The sequence below is a fragment of the Procambarus clarkii genome, chromosome 26, assembly GCF_040958095.1.
Source record: "Procambarus clarkii isolate CNS0578487 chromosome 26, FALCON_Pclarkii_2.0, whole genome shotgun sequence".
Taxonomy (NCBI): Eukaryota; Metazoa; Arthropoda; class Malacostraca; order Decapoda; family Cambaridae; genus Procambarus; species Procambarus clarkii.
Window position 1 is genome coordinate 14611324 of NC_091175.1, and position 20800 is coordinate 14632123.

At 45.8% G+C, this 20800-nt stretch overlaps 1 protein-coding gene across 5 annotated transcripts in view; it reads left to right on the top strand.

The window, feature by feature from the left end:
* Positions 1–17576, top strand: part of LOC123756802 (Inwardly rectifying potassium channel 1) — a 134930-nt gene extending 117354 nt beyond the window's left edge. For 4 of the 5 annotated variants that reach the window (XM_045740150.2, XM_045740151.2, XM_045740153.2 and 1 more), the window contains 8 exons: positions 4423–4567; positions 5193–5329; positions 5888–6050; positions 7331–7730; positions 8394–8594; positions 9597–9647; positions 16566–16741; positions 17440–17576. In XM_045740150.2, the coding sequence (XP_045596106.2) occupies positions 4423–4567; positions 5193–5329; positions 5888–6050; positions 7331–7730; positions 8394–8594; positions 9597–9647; positions 16566–16738 (1270 nt within the window). In that variant the 3' untranslated portion in view covers positions 16739–16741; positions 17440–17576. The remainder of the gene's footprint in view (positions 1–4422; positions 4568–5192; positions 5330–5887; positions 6051–7330; positions 7731–8393; positions 8595–9596; positions 9648–16565; positions 16742–17439) is intronic. The other variant, XM_045740154.2, reaches the window with a different exon arrangement.
* Positions 17577–20800: the final 3224 nt, after the last annotated feature.

Sequence of the window (20800 nt, forward strand, 5' to 3'; positions counted from 1 at the left end):
GATTGATCCCAAATAAAATTACTAGGCTGCGAGATTCCTGTAGAGTATTCTGAAAATCATCTGCGGCATATAATTTACTCAAAAGGCCCACTTGTCAATCTTTCTGATGCGATTAGACACCTAAAAGTTAGAATAAATGTCATTATGAGTGAATTCGTTCATCTTGATACCTGGTCGAAAGTAAAGTCAATGACTAAGCCTGTACGGATGTGAACTATGGAACCTTCAAAATGCTGATCTTGGTGAGCCTAATTTAAACGGAGGAAATGTCCATCCTTGCACTCATTACAATCTTATATCTGGCCTGATGTCCACACCCCACACTTTAAGAAATTTTTCAAAAACGAATATCCGTTTGTCTGAACCATCCAGCAAGCTCAATTCTTTTTCCAGGCGCTCACTTGTCCTTGGCCACATCAACTTTTCCAGGCAATGCAAACTTAATTGTCAGGAAATGCAACTTAAGAATAAGTATATAATGATATAGCAGGTACACAGGAGAGAATAAAAGAACTAGTCAGCAGAGAAAGCAGGAAAACCCCTAGCTGGATAATGGGAATTTTGAAGGAACTATACTGTCAAAAAGCGATGGCTTACTAGCTGGCATTTTGAATCCTATGGAAGTTAGATCCATGTTGCATGAACAGTGTGTTGGGAGGGAATTTGATCCGGGTTAGTCCTAGAATCTGTTAATCGGGAGTTGAGGGTGTGATTTTTTTTTATAAAGTCATTGAACGATTAGTTTGTATTAGTCCTTTAAATTGTATTCTCATCATCAGACATTCATGTAATGTTGTTTTTAAGACTCTATTGGGTAGATAATTCACTGTAAACTTATGTAAACTAATCCAATTATACATGTACTAACCATTTATGAATACAAATTTTGTATTTGTATTATGTTTTTAAGTTGTGAATACTTTCTTAAAAAAAAACACTGTAATTAGGCTATAAGTAATATTTTGTTCATATAGTATTATTAGTATCCTTATTATTTATAAACAAAGTATTAATTACCGAGAGTGGTCTCCTTGTGCTTGTCCTCGCTCTCATTACCATACACAAACACGGGTTTAAGTCTAGTATCCATCTCACACGATCCTTAAAAATTATTCAAGTCATCCTGGAGTTTAATTATTTTCAAATAGATGTTAGCAGATAACACAGTCTACTACGGGCGCGCGCGCGCACGTGTGTGTGTGTGTGTGTGTGTCTCTCGAAAGCTTACCTATTAGTACTAAGAAGGATTAGCTCTTGGACCTGCCTCTTCTGTTTCCGATATCTGGTGCACTACTAACCTCAATTTCCGATGACGCGTCTGTATGTAAAAATAAAGTTATGGGATGAACTCATAATTCCTCGGCCGCCGGTTCTTCCACTTCATTTCACGTTCCCGCTACTTGGACACTGACTGATTTGTGTCTACTTTCGCCCTGTCTCCTCTAGAACTATTTATTTTCATCTAGAATACTGTATTTGTTCACTTTCTTGTCTCTTAGTATCCTGTAAGTTGTGATCATGTCTCCATTTGTTATTTTGCTCTCAAGTGTCAGCAGGTTCTCATATTTTTGTCTGTCCTCAGTGCTTAGGGCTAACTCTTAGCTAGGAGGGATCACTCTTAGCTAGGAAAGCTCTCTCTTAGCTAGGAGAGTTCTCTCTTAGCTAGGAGAGCTCTCTCTTAGCTAGGAGAGTTCTCTCTTAGCTAGGAAGACCTTGCACGTCCTGCGCGGGAATCGAACAGCAAAATATGTCTTGGCAAACAACAGCTGGCCACGTAATTACCGCGCATGTAACAGTGAGGGCGCCCAGAAGTCTGCAACGCCCCCCATCCCCCGTCCCCAACACCCAAGCATATATCCCTGCCTCCCCCCACCCACACCCTGCCACCACACCCCCCCCCCCCCCACCCCCACTCACCCTGCCACCTCACACCCCCCTCCACCCCCCACACCCTCCCAGCTGACTTTTGCTGCAGTGATTAACGTTATCATGGTAATACCTGTGGTTAGAGCAGTGGTTGTGGAGGTCAAGCCTCGCCCTCACCCCACTATCAGGCAGGTGCACCAGTACGGCGTACTTCCCAACCTGCCTCTGGTGATCTTCGTCTTACAGTTTGTGGTCTACCTGGTCACTCCAGGTAGTGACAACCACTACCTGAAGATCACTTCACGCCTCTACTCCTCCCTCCACGCCTCTACTCCTCCCTCCACGCCTCTACTCCTCCCTCCACGCCTCTACTCCTCCCTCCACGCCTCTACTCCTCCATCCACGCCTCTACTCCTCCCTCCACGCCTCTACTCCTCCCTCCACGCCTCTACTCCTCCCTCCACGCCTCTACTCCTCCCTCCACGCCTCTACTCCTCCATCCACGCCTCTACTCCTCCCTCCACGCCTCTACTCCTCCCTCCACGCCTCTACTCCTCCCTCCACGCCTCTACTCCTCACTCAATTGACTTACCGTTAATTTCCTGATGTAGAACAAAAGTACGAGTTATCGTGGTTCCTTCAGCCACAGGCTTCATATTAGATGAACTCGGCCCTATAATTCATTTCGTGCTTGTATGTAACATGTTATGATCATGTTCTTAAATACATTGATAATAATACACTGATGTAAATGTTACATCCATATTTTAATATAACACTTATGTAACACTTATTAAAATATGGATGTAGCACTTACATATCAATATTGTCATTTATAAATAAAGTGAAATACTAATGCTAATATTTACAATATATATATAATACACATCAGCTGTGTGTATTCATTTATCAGCTGTGAGTCTACACTGATCTATATTTTTATTGTTAATGGAAATAGCCTCTTCCTGTCTTTTGGTTTCGTTCATATTTTTACACACACTCACAGACAGTGGGAGCTTGTTGATATTGTCAGTAACCCTGATGTTGGTGGACCTTACCAGTAACGTGGTGTTAGTGGACCTTACCAGTAACCTGGTGTTGGTGGACCTTACCAGTAACCTGGTGTTGGTGGACCTTACCCCAGTAACGTGGTGTTGGTGGACCTTACCAGTAACCGTGATGTTGGTGGACCTTACCAGTAACCGTGATGTTGGTGGACCTTACCCCAGTAACGTGGTGTTGGTGGACCTTACCAGTAACGATGATGTTGGTGGACCTTACCAGTAACCCTGATGTTGGTGGACCTTACCAGTAACCCTGATGTTGGTGGACCTTACCAGTAACCCCGGTGTTGGTGGACCTTACCAGTAACCCTGGTGTTGGTGGACCTTACCAGTAACCCCGGTGTTGGTGGACCTTACCAGTAACCCTGATGTTGGTGGACCTTACCAGTAACCCTGATGTTGGTGGACCTTACCAGTAACCCTGGTGTTGGTGGAGCTTACCAGTAACCCCGGTGTTGGTGGACCTTACCAGTAACCCTGATGTTGGTGGACCTTACCAGTAACCCTGGTGTTAGTGGACCTTACCAGTAACGTGGTGTTAGTGGACCTTACCAGTAACCCTGGTGTTGGTGGACCTTACCAGTAACCCCGGTGTTGGTGGACCTTACCAGTAACCCTGGTGTTGGTGGACCTTACCAGTAACCCTGGTGTTGGTGGACCTTACCAGTAACGTGGTGTTGGTGGACCTTACCAGTAATGTGGTGTTGATGGACCTTACCAGTAACGTGGTGTTGGTGGACCTTACCAGTAACCCTGATGTTGGTGGACCTTACCAGTAACGTGGTGTTAGTGGACCTTACCAGTAACCCCGGTGTTGGTGGACCTTACCAGTAACCGTCATGTTGGTGGACCTTACTAGTAACCCTGATGTTGGTGGACCTTACCAGTAACCCTGATGTTGGTGGACCTTACCAGTAACCCCAGTGTTGGTGGACCTTACCAGTAACCCCGGTGTTGGTGGACCTTACCAGTAACCCCGGTGTTGGTGGACCTTACCAGTAACCCCGGTGTTGGTGGACCTTACCAGTAACCCCGGTGTTGGTGGACCTTACCAGTAACGTGGTGTTGGTGGACCTTACCAGTAACCCCGGTGTTGGTGGACCTTACCAGTAACCCCGGTGTTGGTGGACCTTACCAGTAACGTGGTGTTGGTGGACCTTACCAGTAACCCTGGTGTTGGTGGACCTTACCAGTAACGTGGTGTTGGTGGACCTTACCAGTAACGTGGTGTTGGTGGACCTTACCAGTAACCCTGGTGTTGGTGGACCTTACCAGTAACCCCGGTGTTGGTGGACCTTACCAGTAACCCCGGTGTTGGTGGACCTTACCAGTAACCTGGTGTTGGTGGACCTTACCAGTAACGTGGTGTTGGTGGACCTTACCAGTAACCCTGGTGTTGGTGGACCTTACCAGTAACCCTGGTGTTGGTGGACCTTACCAGTAACCCCGGTGTTGGTGGACCTTACCAGTAACCTGGTGTTGGCGCCGGCAGGTACAGACACACGCGGATCAGCAGCAAGAAGATGCGGAAGAGAGTGGTGCAGAAGAACGGAGAGTGCAACGTGTCGCCGTCTAACGTCGCCAAGCGACGACGTCGCTACCTGCAGGACATCTTCACCACACTCGTCGACATCCAGGTCAGTCGCTCACTCTCCAAGATCTTTCTTCGCACTCAACGTGGACTAACTTTTGGTTGTTACGTTTGAGGCAGTTTTACTAGTTAAGCATTTGCTATTTGAGGGTGTAAAATGAGTACAGAATATCGAAGTTAGTGCGTTAGATTAGTTTATTTAGTATAGTCTATTGTTTATTTATATCATTCTGTGAGCAATAGCGAAAAGTTTGCAATCTCATAATAGGTTCAGGAAAGAGGCCTCAGTATACCTTAAACTATTAAACTTCACATTTGTGGTGAACCAGTTACAAACATTTGTAATATGCCTCAAGATTGTGACCAATTTACAAAGATTGTAGTTAGAGGAGTGTAGTTAATACTGCGGTAGACAGTGATGACAAGAGCAAGTAAGGCACCTACAGATAGTGTGGGCTTACATGCACTATGTGCTCCAACTACACTTGTCAATATTAGAATAATAACGAATTTTGTGTAATTTTGTTCATTAAATGCAAAGGCAATATTCATTCAATTTAGTCTTTGTGTTCATGACTCTTGCCACACTTGCACCACAATGTTGTGCAATAAATCTTCATATATACAGAATGTGATCCATAGTATTGATGGTAATAACATTTCACTCACAGTGGCGGTGGACGCTGCTGGTGTTCGCCATGTCCTTCATCAGCTCGTGGCTGCTGTTTGCTGTTGTATGGTGGGTGATCGCGTACACCCACGGCGACCTGCTGGAGCACAACCTTCCCGGCAGGCAGGAGCAGTCCAAGTAAGACCAGGCAGGCGCCCCTCACTCTTATCTTCGGTATAACTTAATAATAATTAAAGAAACTTCTTAAGTCTTATTAGCCCATACTTACGCTGGCGACAGTTTCATGATTGTTGTGCTGGGTATGATGATAAACGCTTCGGAATTTCATCACTGGACTATGGTTGTTGAGGATGGTTGTGTGTGGCTGAGAGTTAATGTCATAAGTGTGGCTTAGTGGGTAATGTTCTCATCCAAGCTGCTGGTCAAACACCTGGGTTACTTTACCGGGGGGATGTACCGATGATGATCATGATGAATTAAATATAAGTCAAGATACCCCCCCCCCATGGGGTGAGCGGGGAAGTGGGGATAACTGAAGAATAGCCGGCGAGAGGAAACGTCGAAGTCGGAGAGACAGACCCAGGGCTAAACCCAGCTGCACGAGTAGAGTACTTCCGGGGGTAGAATCCCCAGGTCACTCACTCTGGGGAAGCTAGGTGCCCTAGCTCCCCTAGAGAGTGACCTAGCTCCCCCAGGGAGAGTAGACGTGACAATAATGGCCGTGTTCCCGGGCAGGTGGACGCCGTGCGTGGTCAACATCTTCAGCTTCACCTCGTGCTTCCTGTTCAGCGTAGAGACCCAGCACACCATCGGCTACGGCTCCCGCCACACCACCGAGGAGTGCCCGGAAGCCATCTTCGTCATGTGTATCCAGAGCATCACGGGCGTCATGATACAGGTGAGTTTCTCTCATACATGTCCTGTAGCATCTTTAAAGGTGACATGATACAGGTGAGTGCCTGTCACGGGTATCATGAAACAGGTGCGTGCCTGTCATGGATGTCATGAAACAGGTGCGTGCCTGTCACGGGTGTCATGAAACAGGTGCGTGCCTGCCACAGGAGTCATGATACAGGTGTGTGCCTGCCACAGGAGTCATGATACAGGTGCGTGCCTGCCACAGGAGTCATGAAACAGGTGCGTGCCTGCCACAGGAGTCATGAAACAGGTGCGTGCCTGCCACAGGAGTCATGATACAGGTGTGTGCCTGCCACAGGAGTCATGATACAGGTGCGTGCCTGCCACAGGAGTCATGATACAGGTGCGTGCCTGCCACAGGAGTCATGAAACAGGTGCGTGCCTGCCACAGGAGTCATGAAACAGGTGCGTGCCTGCCACAGGAGTCATGATACAGGTGTGTGCCTGCCACAGGAGTCATGATACAGGTGCGTGCCTGCCACAGGAGTCATGATACAGGTGCGTGCCTGCCACAGGAGTCATGAAACAGGTGCGTGCCTGCCACAGGAGTCATGATACAGGTGTGTGCCTGCCACAGGAGTCATGATACAGGTGCGTGCCTGCCACAGGAGTCATGATACATAAATCTCTTCAGTCAGAGACATCAGTATAGACTTTAAAGGTTCACAAGGCTTCATAATATATGTAATAATGGTCATTAATAATGGTCATTAATAATGGTCGTATACCTGTGTGAGGCTCGGGAGAATTGTTCCGCTTGTGTCTTCATTGTCCTCGTCCATCCTGCCGACACACCTGGCATTATCATCACACCTGCCTACTGTTTATCGGGACAGCCGAGCCTATAGCGTACACACCTCCCTTCCACCTCTTCTCAGTTGATTAATGTCAGTTTTAAATATAGTTTGCCTTACTCTGTCAATAGTTTGTCTCGAGAGTCACGGCTGTTTCTTGTGGCAGTCGGTGACCTCAGAGGCTGAGGTCAACGCCGCCAGGTCACATGAGGTATTAAAAAACAGGTTTTAAACGGGACCAATTTACAGCTTTGTATAATAATTACACTGCAAGTGGTAACTTGGAAAATCAAATATAAGATATACAATACCCAAACTTACAAGTGTATATTGGGTCTATCCAGTTAAGTAAATCCATATTATTATATGGACTTTGTATTATTATGGCTCTTTTCTCCTTACTGTAACCCTCCCCACCCTGCTGCACCCCGCCGCACCACAACACTCACCCCTGCCTCTCCCTCAGGCATTCATGGTGGGGATCGTGTTCGCAAAGCTCTCGCGGCCCAAGAAGCGGACCCAAACACTTCTCTTCTCCCGCAACGCATGTTTGTGTCTCCGTGACGGCGAGATGTGCCTTCTCTTCCGCGTAGGGGACATGAGGAAATCTCACATCATCGAGGCTCATGTGAGGGCTCAACTCATCAGAAAGAGGGTGACGAGGGAGGGAGAGATCCTGCCTTTCTTTCAGTACGAGTTGGACGTAGGTTATGACATCGGAGAGGACCGGATCTTTTTCATCTGGCCCATGACCATGGTGCACAAGATCAACGAGAACTCGCCACTCTACGACCTCTCCGCCCACGATCTACTCAGGGAGAAGTTTGAGATCGTTGTCATACTCGAGGGTGTTATCGAATCCACAGGTTAGTGTGTACAGTGTAAGCTGGGATTGACAAGAGCAGTTATGTGTCCACTTAAGAGACCTGCAACTCTTATCTCAATCATGGCGGCTAGTCCATATTTACCAGAGTTTACGAGCTCAACTGTTACGGACGACCTCCTAGCGCCTCGAAGCTCGTAAATTGTAGTTAATAGGGACTAAGCCACCACTATAGAGGTAAGAGGTAGACCTCGCAAGTGGCCCCGGAGGGGTGCTGTAAATCCTGGCGCAGGCTAGCCACTTAAGCGGTGCTGACAATCCTCAGTAAAAAGTTGAAAATTATTCTCAGTGAATGTATCCATGATATATATATATTGTGATCTCTAGATCTCATGATGGAACCCTCAGTTACTGATAACTATGATTTAGTCTGGGTTGTGAGTTTTAGTTGTAAACTTTGTTTATTACTTATATTTACTTAAACTTATAAACTGAAATCAAAGTATATGCAATACAATGGTCCTTTCAAACTATATTACTGTCAATGTTTCTTTGTAAATTATAAACCAGTCGTGAAGAACAGGCGTCAAAAGGCATTCAATACTGCCATTTTCATTTTTTTTATATTTAGGAGCTAATTTTAAGCTTTTAATTACTTTAGGTGATATATATCACATCATCTAACCGTCGTGGACCTCTCCGGCAGGCATGACCACTCAGGCGCGGTCATCGTACTTGCCGAATGAGATCCTGTGGGGTTACCGCTTCGAAAACCTTGTGACCTTCAACAAAGATCTTGGCGAGTACGCTGTTGACTACTCGCTCTTCAATAACACTTACCAGGTCAATACACCTCTCTACTCCGCCAGGGAACTAGACAGACTCAACAGCCAGGAGTCGACACCAGGTGAGTGGTTTATGTTCGAGTTTCGACAAGTACTTAGGAAAGCAGTGCTGGAGACTGGTGTAGGAAGCCCGCCCATCCTCAAGCATCTGACGCTTTTGGCGCTGGATGCGTTAATTTTAGAAGTCGTATAAATTGAGGTAGGAGTCTTGTTTATGGGAGGTCCCTCTATGGCAACGACTGGCCATATCTCAGGATGCTACCCACAACGGTCACCTAACTCTCAGGTACCTAATGTTGTTAGGTAAACAGAGACATCAGATGCAGATGATGCATCACAATAACGTGGCTTAAGATATGAAAACTAAACCACACGCCAGAAAATGAGATGACGTTTCGGTCCATCTTGGACCATCCTGGATCAGAGACATCAGATGTAAGGAAACTTGTGGAAAGTTTCGCCCTGCCAGGAATCAAACCCCGAACCAATTGGGTGTGAGCCGACTACTGTAACCACTGGCACTAGAGGTCATTCATACCTGGTGAAGTTTAATCAATCAATACATGGTGAAAGGTGTTTGCTGGGAAGCTTGTTGTTGCCCCTGAGCAGTGTATACTGGGCCTTGTTTACAGCCGACAGTGCTGGCGTTCCCGTGGTAATGTTCACCAGGAGTGAAGTAACGGCTGGCTTGGTCAGAGTACTCCCAACATCCTCCCCGTACTCCTGTACCACACCACTAAAGACGAACTGACTTTTAGAGTCAAACAGGTGTTCAAGGATATTATTTTTATTTCGTTTTCCGTCAAATGTTCTGACTTTCTTTTGTATCTACATTTTACCTCTACTGTTGCTCGCCCTAGTGACTTAAGTATCCCGAAACCTCGAGTCTGAAACTGCATATATCTGTAGTTAATTTTCTTGCACATCAGTAATACTTTCTCTTTTAACTCTTCTGTTTCGCTTTTTTTTATTTAATATTTCTTGGACCGACATTGCCACTTTACCATCTTTAACTGATCTGCTTTCTCTTCCTCGCCCTGTGTCGACCTGTGCTGCTCCTCCAGAGAGAGAGGACTCTGGACGCTCGTCGCCGCCCAAGCGGAACACGCTACAAGGTACAACTCGGAGACTCTCTCCCCAGAGGCTTCACTAACCCTCCAGCTTCTTAATGGATCCTTAGTGCTCATTAGCTGGCTGCCTCACTATGCGTAGATTAGTGCGTTGATATAGATTAGTGTGTTTGTCCAAAGTGCATTTAAGGAGTACGGTAAGGAGTAGCTTTGGGGGGGCGGGGGGAGGTCACGCCCTGCTCAGACATATGCATGTGCCTTGATCCATGCATGCGCTGGGATGCACATTCGCGCGGCCATGTGCATTTGCTCACACATGCATTTGCTCAGACACATGCATTTACCCAAACCAATGCATTTGTCCAAACACGCTCATTTGACTAGACAAATTCATTTGTTCAGATCCGTGTGCTTAGCTACATTCATGTATCTGGATAAACCTTTGGATTCGGCCAGACCCTATGCACTTCGATAGTAATCTTCTGGAAAGTTGACTACATGCGTTTGATCAAATCTCCGCATATGATCACGATCATTCATATGAAAATGCCTATTAACTTGCCCTAACCTTATGACTTGGCTAGATCCATGCATTATTTTGACCGGGTCCTTGCATTTTTACAGCATAATTCATTTAGAAAACGATGTGTCTGTACAAGTCCATGCATTTCGAGAGGTAAACATGATTCATACATTTGGAGAAGTGTGTGTGTGATAAACCAGCGTGATTGTTTCCGGTTCAGCGTAGCCAGACGCTGTAGGGTTTTTACTACCTGGAGTGGAATGTGGTTTTACTAGCAACCTAACCTTGGCTACCCCATACCTGCTGTGTTGGCTGGGACGCACTTGCTCGCTCAGTACATCACAAAGGTACCCTGTTCAGCACAAGGACGGTTTGATCATCACAAAGGTACCCTGTTCAGCATAAGGACGGTTTGATCATCACAAAGGTACCCTTGTTCAGCACAAGGACGGTTTGATCATCACAAAGGTACCCTTGTTCAGCACAAGAACATTTTGATCATCACAAAGGTACCCTTGTTCAGCACAAGGGAAGCCTCTTAATGGTAAGGACGGCCTGTTCATCATAAGAACGGCTTGATCATATACGCCGTGACTTATTATAATATTTTATTTTTATACAAGAAGGTACATTGGGTTTGTGAGAGTACATAACATTGGTGTTCTTACATTCTTGCAAAGTCACTAACAACCCAAGGGTGGTAGTGTAGCGGTGTGTTTATTCAAAATACAACAACGTTCACCATGATTGTATTCTAAAATAATGGCTATGCTCTATTTTTGGCTCTGTGTGACGTGTTCTGTTTGACCATTATCTAAGTAAATCTGGTCGGATTCCTGGTTGATATACTGTCAAGTCCATCATGGTACAGTGAGTGGTGCAGGTTTGCCGGGAGTCTACAGTTCAATCCCACCCAACGTCAAAATACTTGAGATATATACAAGAGTTGTTACATTCTTGTACAGCCACTAGTACGCGTAGCGTTTCGGGCAAGTCCTTAATCCTATGGTCCCTGGAATACGATCCCCTGCCGCGAAGAATCGTTTTTTCATCCAAGTACACATTTTACTGTTGCGTTAAACAGAGGCTACAGTTAAGGAATTGCGCCCAGTAAATCCTCCCCGGCCAGGATACGAACCCATGACATAGCGCTCGCGGAACGCCAGGCGAGTGTCTTACCACTACACCACGGAGACTGCTAACACTTTGGTTCAAATATCTAATGTTATTCTTCAGCATTATCTTGTCCATGTTACGTCCCATTTAGATTATACAGGTCAACTTTGCTCACCGTACTGTAGAGTGGACATATATTCACTTAAACATATAGAGTGAAGAACAATAAAGTTATGATGACCAACTCGCACAGAAAATGGAGAGACGACGACGTTTCGGTCCGTCGTGGACCATTATCAAGTCCTGTGGTTATCAAATCATCACAAGACTTGATAATGGTCCAGGACGGACCGAAACGTTGTCGTTTCTCTATTTTCTGATGTGTGGTTTATTCATCATATCTTCACCCGCGTTATTGTGACTCATCGTCTGCAATAAAGTTAACCCCGGGAATTAGAAACCTTCGGTATGAAGACAGACTAAGCCATTTTAAGCCATTAAAAATGACTTAAGGTTTATTTTTCTGAAGCACGTTGACTAGTTGTTCTTTACTTGGATAAATGAACACTCCAGTACGTAGGAGGGCTGGAAGGGTTGGAGGGCATGACAGAGGTTGTAAGAGGAATGGTAGAGAGTGTGTGACAGTTGGTATGGGTGTAGGAGGGCTGGTAGAGAGTGTGTGACAGTTGGTATGGGTGTAGGAGGGCTGGTAGAGAGTGTGTGACAGTTGGTATGGGTGTAGGAGGGCTGGTAGAGGGTGTGTGACAGTTGGTAAGGGTGTAGGAGGGCTGGTAGAGAGTGTGTGACAGTTGGTATGGGTGTAGGAGGGCTGGTAGAGAGTGTGTGACAGTTGGTATGGGTGTAGGAGGGCTGGTAGAGGGTGTGTGACAGTTGGTATGGGTGTAGGAGGGCTGGTAGAGAGTGTGTGACAGTTGGTATGGGTGTAGGAGGGCTGGTAGAGAGTGTGTGACAGTTGGTATGAGTGTAGGAGGGCTGGTAGAGGGTGTATGACAGTTGGTATGGGTGTAGGAGGGCTGGTAGAGAGTGTGTGACAGTTGGTATGGGTGTAGGAGGGCTGGTAGAGAGTGTGTGACAGTTGGTATGGGTGTAGGAGGGCTGGTAGAGAGTGTGTGACAGTTGGTATGGGTGTAGGAGGGCTGGTAGAGGGTGTATGACAGTTGGTATGGGTGTAGGAGGGCTGGTAGAGAGTGTGTGACAGTTGGTATGGGTGTAGGAGGGCTGGTAGAGGGTGTATGACAGTTGGTATGGGTGTAGGAGGGCTGGTAGAGAGTGTGTGACAGTTGGTATGGGTGTAGGAGGGCTGGTAGAGGGTGTGTGACAGTTGGTATGGGTGTAGGAGGGCTGGTAGAGAGTGTGTGACAGTTGGTATGGGTGTAGGAGGGCTGGTAGAGGGTGTATGACAGTTGGTATGAGTGTAGGAGGGCTGGTAGAGAGTGTGTGACAGTTGGTATGGGTGTAGGAGGGCTGGTAGAGGGTGTGTGACAGTTGGTATGGGTGTAGGAGGGCTGGTAGAGTGTGTGTGACAGTTGGTATGGGTGTAGGAGGGCTGGTAGAGAGTGTGTGACAGTTGGTATGGGTGTAGGAGGGCTGGTAGAGGGTGTGTGACAGTTGGTATGGGTGTAGGAGGGCTGGTAGAGGGTGTGTGACAGTTGGTAAGGGTGTAGGAGGGCTGGTAGAGAGTGTGTGACAGTTGGTATGGGTGTAGGAGGGCTGGTAGAGAGTGTGTGACAGTTGGTATGGGTGTAGGAGGGCTGGTAGAGGGTGTGTGACAGTTGGTATGGGTGTAGGAGGGCTGGTAGAGAGTGTGTGACAGTTGGTATGGGTGTAGGAGGGCTGGTAGAGAGTGTGTGACAGTTGGTATGAGTGTAGGAGGGCTGGTAGAGGGTGTATGACAGTTGGTATGGGTGTAGGAGGGCTGGTAGAGAGTGTGTGACAGTTGGTATGGGTGTAGGAGGGCTGGTAGAGAGTGTGTGACAGTTGGTATGGGTGTAGGAGGGCTGGTAGAGAGTGTGTGACAGTTGGTATGGGTGTAGGAGGGCTGGTAGAGGGTGTATGACAGTTGGTATGGGTGTAGGAGGGCTGGTAGAGAGTGTGTGACAGTTGGTATGGGTGTAGGAGGGCTGGTAGAGGGTGTATGACAGTTGGTATGGGTGTAGGAGGGCTGGTAGAGAGTGTGTGACAGTTGGTATGGGTGTAGGAGGGCTGGTAGAGGGTGTGTGACAGTTGGTATGGGTGTAGGAGGGCTGGTAGAGAGTGTGTGACAGTTGGTATGGGTGTAGGAGGGCTGGTAGAGGGTGTATGACAGTTGGTATGAGTGTAGGAGGGCTGGTAGAGAGTGTGTGACAGTTGGTATGGGTGTAGGAGGGCTGGTAGAGGGTGTGTGACAGTTGGTATGGGTGTAGGAGGGCTGGTAGAGTGTGTGTGACAGTTGGTATGGGTGTAGGAGGGCTGGTAGAGAGTGTGTGACAGTTGGTATGGGTGTAGGAGGGCTGGTAGAGGGTGTGTGACAGTTGGTATGGGTGTAGGAGGGCTGGTAGAGAGTGTGTGACAGTTGGTATGGGTGTAGGAGGGCTGGTAGAGGGTGTGTGACAGTTGGTATGGGTGTAGGAGGGCTGGTAGAGGGTGTATGACAGTTGGTATGGGTGTAGGAGGGCTGGTAGAGGGTGTATGACAGTTGGTATGGGTGTAGGAGGGTTGGTAGAGGGTGTATGACAGTTGGTATGGGTGTAGGAGGACTAGTAGAGAGTGTGTGATAGTTGGTATGGGTGTAGGAGGGCTGGTAGAGAGTGTGTGACAGTTGGTATGGGTGTAGGAGGGCTGGTAGAGTGTGTGTGACAGTTGGTATGGGTGTAGGAGGGCTGGTAGAGGGTGTGTGACAGTTGGTATGGGTGTAGGAGGGCTGGTAGAGGGTGTATGACAGTTGGTATGGGTGTAGGAGGGCTAGTAGAGAGTGTGTGACAGTTGGTATGGGTGTAGGAGGGCTGGTAGAGAGTGTGTGACAGTTGGTATGGGTGTAGGAGGGCTGGTAGAGTGTGTGTGACAGTTGGTATGGGTGTAGGAGGGCTGGTAGAGTGTGTGTGACAGTTGGTATGGGTGTAGGAGGGCTGGTAGAGGGTGTATGACAGTTGGTATGGGTGTAGGAGGGTTGGTAGAGAGTGTGTGACAGTTGGTATGGGTGTAGGAGGGCTGGTAGAGGGTGTATGACAGTTGGTATGGGTGTAGGAGGGCTGATAGAGGGTGTATGACAGTTGGTATGGGTGTAGGAGGGCTGGTAGACGGGGTATGACAGTTGGTATGGGTGTAGGAGGGCTGGTAGAGGGTGTATGACAGTTGGTATGGATGTAGGAGGGCTGGTAGACGGGGTATGACAGTTGGTATGGGTGTAGAAGGGCTGGTAGAGGGTGTATGACAGTTGGTATGGGTGTAGGAGAGCTGGTAGAGGTGTATGACAGTTGGTATGGGTGTAGGAGAGCTGGTAGAGGTGTATGACAGTTGGTATGGGTGTAGGAGGGCTGGTAGAGGTGTATGACAGTTGGTATGGGTGTAGGAGAGCTGGTAGAGGTGTATGACAGTGGGTATGGATGTAGGAGGGCTGGTAGAGGGTGTATGACAGTTGGTATGGGTGTAGGAGGGCTGGTAGAGGGGGTATGACAGTGGGTATGGATGTAGGAGAGCTGGTAGAGGTGTATGACAGTGGGTATGGATGTAGGAGGGCTGGTAGAGGGTGTATGACAGTTGGTATGGGTGTAGAAGGGCTGGTAGAGGGTGTGTGATAGTTGGTATGGGTGTAGGAGGGCTGGTAGAGGGTGTGTGACAGTTGGTATGGGTGTAGGAGGGCTGGTAGAGGGTGTGTGACTGTTGGTATGGGTGTAGGAGGGCTGGTAGGGAAGTCAACACTGGTGGGGACCTAAAATATTCACACGAGGAGTTGGGTAAAATTCGCCCGTGTTAAAGGGACCAGCGCTGAGACACCGATTCAGGTATCTCAGCGCTGAAATCCACCTCGACCTCCAGAAATAGACCGAAAGTTTATTACTTGTTACCAATGTTTCCCTGAACACGCGGTGTGATCACGCCTCCTGTCCTCTGTTGCTGCTAGTCCACCGCTGCTAGTACCGTTGCTGCTAGTCCATCAACGGTACTAGCAACAGTAGTACCGGCAGCCCACGCTGCTGATCCCCGACCACTGACACCTGACCTCTCCGGTCACCAGTGTGACAAAGATGATACACACATCGTTGATGGTAATCGTCATCATCTAGCGTCTCGCCAGTAAAAGGTGAGGGCAGGAACTAGCCTTTATTGTTGAGAATATATTGAAATAAATTCTCATTACAATTATTCTTCCCAGTATGAGAAGGAATACGGGGTCCGTGGCCTAGTACTTGCCTATTAGTACCTAGTACTAGTACTTGCCTAGTACTTGCCTAAAAGTGTCTACGGGGGAGTGACTCTTGATCCCCGCCTACTGGCCTTGTTCCTGTTGCGTTACAATTTAACTCTTCTAACATTCGAGTTCTTTATGAATCATTTACAGTGCTCATATTAACTTTCGTTTTCGTGGGCACTGAACTTTTTTTTAATATATTAGGATAAATGCTCATTTATCTTAACAAAATAAACCTTTGAGTGCAGTAATATATTCAGAAGCAGACACCTCGGCCATGGACCCCGGCCATGGACCCCGGCCATGGACCCCGGCCATGGACCCCGGCCTTGGATTCTCGGGCTTGTGGACCTCGGCTGTCGGCCGTGGCCTGTGGATTCGGTCTTGGTTAGTGAGGCAAAGGAATTACAGTCGTCTTAGCTTCTAATCAATGAGCATATTCTGGGACTCCACAGTGTATTGCGTGCAGTCGTAAGCGTTCTTTACATTCCTGTGAAATAAATTATATTCTTAGGGGTTGTTACCAGATTATACTGAATTCTCTTGCATTTTGGAAAAGGAATTGGTTTCTCGTTGGGGTTACCAAGGTCCCGTTAGCTAACGACAGCTGACTAACTCTCAGATACCAAATTACTGCCAGGTAAACAGAAGCATCAGACGTACGGAAAGACCTGGACACGAGTCGTTAGCGAGCCGACTTCAATAACCAGTTGGGCTACACCATGGTGGGCACAGTCACGGCCCCGGTGACTGGAGCGCGCCAATACACAGCCACAGTAATATCATGAGCTTACGTGACTGCTGAAGCAACGCACCACACCGATGCATTGCTTCGCATCCATCCTTCAATCACATTACCTTCTTCTTTAACATATTAACATCGATATGTAGGTTAATATTATATTAATCTTTACAGTGACGCCCTTGACGCCTGTAACGCCCATGTCTCCCCTTACGCCAACGTCGGCGTCGGGCGTGGGCGTGGGGTCGTGTTCCCTGGACCTACACGCCTGTCCTCACTCTGCCTGCGACACCGCCCAAGATGCCCCCGCCTCACAGCCCCTTCTACAGGAGCATAATAATGTCTAGCAGGTGAGACATGACCCGGGGGTAGATGTGGTGGAGACAGTGTTCTGGGAGATTAACAGGTTGGGGTGAGCGGACAGAACATTCAAACACTACGAGGAGTAGCGGACACCTTGTATTAAAGGGCTGAAGGAAGAACATTAACAAAAGGTGGGGATGACGTCACAGTGACACACGAGTGGGAAGTGTAACAGTAGTGTGACAGCGGTAACAGTAGTGTGACAGCGGTAACAGTAGTGTGACAGCGGTAACAGTAGTGTGACAGCGGTAACAGTAGTGTGACAGATGTGACACCTGCAACGGAGCCGTCTTCATTTGCCCGTCTACAGCGAATGTTGATGACTATAATTAATTAAACATTTACAGTTTGCAGACTCACAGAGGACGACTGTAACTGTATTATACTATAAATGGGAGATTGTTATGCATCTATTAAGTGAAGTTAGGATTATTAATAACTACATATTCAGTACAACATATTATTGATATTACAGTACATATAGAGTATAACATGTAAGTTCATAAACAATGTAGGCTCAATATTCATTCTGCTGCTTTTTTACATTGGACTTTAAGAGTTAATTACCTTATATTACTAATAAAATTAGGATATCTTTGTAGATAACCATTGCAACGTTTTAAAAGTTGTATGATATGGTATTTGCATTTCAGTCTACTTTGTAAACATTTGTGACTTATTGCAGATGGCCCCGGGTGCCAAAGGGTGCCCGTGTCCGTGCCTTACTGGGGTGGAAATGACACTCCGGGTTCGTGGGTGTCGTGCTGAGAGGACCTGTGTGTGTGATGGCAGTCGTCGACCTTCACCATGTCATGGCCTTCCCCAGACAACTGCAGAACCATCACATAAATGCCATCCACAGCCTGATTCTTTCTTAGCTGTGGCAGCTACATCTTACACTGGTCTGCAACGTGTGCCTCAAACCAGCCCATACACTCGCCCTGAACACACTGTCTCAGGCCCTGTTCTGCCCAGCTCACACCTTCTTGATCATCTAAATTGTAAAGGATTAAGTGGCCAACATGTAAGCATTGTACCTACACAACCTCCATCAACCCGAAATACGCTTGATATTCCTCAAGCTTTGCTCACGCTGTCTTCCAGGTCATTGATGGAAGAAGATCATCATGCAAGTACTCGGGGAGCTGTTCAAAAAGAAATGACCTCTCACTCTTTGATGCGCAAGAGTAAACCCTGGTCCCTTCCACGAGTACCCAAAAGACCTGGCCGTTTCTCCAGCAGACGTAACCGTTCCACAAATGCTTCATCCAGTTCAGCAATGACTACCCCTGCATTTCGCCACTCCACCCGCACATCCAACAGCCACCCAGATTTCAGAGAATTTCGCTTCTGACCTCCATAGCCTTGGGCCACATCTGACCCACATAGTCATGCTCAGCAGTATCACTCATCATGCTCACTTCATCCTTACTAAACTCTCATCTACAAACCTACCCTCAAAAGGTGGTAGCCACTCTGAATCTGATGTGTCTTATACATTCATGGTTGTGATGACCATTCTGGTCCGCTGACCTCCCTCCAAGAGGAAGTCCTCCGGCTGCTTTTCCAGGTGTTCTTTGATAACATCTGTCATGCATCTGGAAGCCTAATGCTCAACTAAGTGTTACGTTTATGAGTTAGCAAAATAGTGTTCTTCAGTAGCAAAGACTCCAATATGCTACAAGTGCACTTTATGGTTGTGTTATGGATGTAGCAGTATGTTCATTAAGTGGCTAGGGCTTATTATTCTGTGATTTTGAGAACCATGATACAAACTTTTCAAAGGTTTTGTAGGTAAAAACAAAACTGTGGCAAGTATATACAGAGTAACAGTAAAGACATGTGCAGTTTGGAAAGATGTATAAATGAAGATCTGGCAACAGAGTAAAAACATTTCGTTGGTTGCCAGCTGAAATGTCTCCGTATTTGTGAACTGTTTTATTAGGCATTAAGTAGATGGTGCTATATATGCTATATATATATATATCATTTGTTTTAGAAACTGCCTGTACGGTATTTACTTTAGAAATGTCACAATATTAAATAGGTGACTCGTTAATAAGTTAACCTGCGCTGTTTGTGATAGAGAAAAAATGTCTTGTACCATCTGGTTCACCAGACTGGTGTACTTCTTACTTTGTGAGACCTCGTACTGAAACACACCAAGTGGCCCTCTGTGGAGGGAGGACAATTTTTTACAGGAACCTGAATTAATCACCCCATCATTCTTTCAAAATCCCTAAAAAGTACAGAAGTGATAATTGTTTACAAAAGTGAAATTTTTCTTAACCAAAATAAATATTAGAAATTCTACTGCACCAGTTTTAAAGCACAGATAAAACAGGTATACAGGTAAGTAAAGGGTGGTAATACTGGTCCCACATCAAATTTGCCTTGCTGTTTACAGCCCAGTACAGAGACTACTGACAGCCCGTCCCTGTATGTATTAGTAGTTAGACATTTTCCTATGACCCTTATTCATTTTTAGTAGTTTTAGCCCTTCCTACAATTAACTAATTCTGTCCAGTAGCTAACATGCCTCTCTGTTCAGTTACATCCCAGTAGTGCCCACATTCCAATGCCGACCCAAGTCATCCCCTCTTTGGTCTTTTCCTAACACTCTCCCTCTCACCTGCATCACCATCTACCTCTCCAGTGGCATATATGCATCACCTGGCCCACTTTTGTAACTGTAGTAGATGCATCCAACAATCAGTTTTTGTTTTGTAAATAATGAGCGTTCACTAATTACAAATCAAGATATACAACAGTCCTCTCATGCACATTTTGTGAAATTATTTTTTTATTGGCATTAGTAATGATTAAAAAATTAGTCATGATTTAAAAAAAACAAATAAAGAGTTGGATGTTTATAAATATTCCATAATTGATTTACCTTGAGGCATTCATACTACCTGAATAATGAACTGAAGCAGCTATAATAAAAACATTCTATTCATGCATATAGATTAACTTCTACGATTAAAAACTATTGTGGTATCTTGGAGAACATAAGCTTGGATGCATTGCTTTTTAATTTAAGTACACTACCACCTACTTTGGCATACATGCAATATTTTATATATAAATACATGCCCAATTCAGCCATTTAATGCATATGATAATTAAGAAAGTAGCTGATAAAAGACAATATTCCAAGGGTTATATATATATACAGAAGGTTTGAAACTTTCAAATAGCATACTTTATAAACTAAAGGAATCATTAATAAAGAACTTCATCCCAAACTCAAGTCACTACTAAATAATATTAAAAAATATATAAAACATATCGAAGCCTAAAGCAATATTACTAAAAATATATACAATATATATTTTTTTTTTAGCAAAATATTTTGCCAACATTTATAAAATGTACTCAAACTACAGTACAGGGTATATACAAAAAAAAAAAGACTCGTTCTTTTACGTAAAAATTAAACAAAAATGAAACGCAAAAAAAATTGCAGAATGTTATCTTTGATGTTTTCTGTTGACAACCCACTAAAGATAATATACAGTAATTTGTTTACATTTTGTTATATATGCTCTTCCTTAAGTCCTGTTCCTAGATCCGTCCTGCTGACTACACACTCAAGGAGGGTGTAGCTGGCAGAGTTGATGACCCAGTTATTTAATACATGCGTTGATCTCACACCTGGCATGTATACAACGTGATGTCTTACTGTATACCTGAGGTGTTTGAGTTGATCTCAAGCCTTGTAAGTGCTGTATGTATACAGTAGGATGTGTCACTGTATACCTAAGGTGTATGAGTTGATCTCAAGCCATGTATGTATACAGTCAGATGTGTCACTGTATACCTAAGGTGTATGAGCTGATCTCAAGCCTTGTATGTATACAACGGGATGTGTTACAAACTTACAGCATACCTGAGGTGCACGTGTTGCCCTCACACTTGGTAGATATACAACGGCATGTATTAACGTACAGTATATACGAGACGATAGTTTAGCTGTTTGACTCAACATCAATGAAGTTACAACTACAGTAGAAGTTTAATTTTGGAGTTTTCTGAATGGTTGA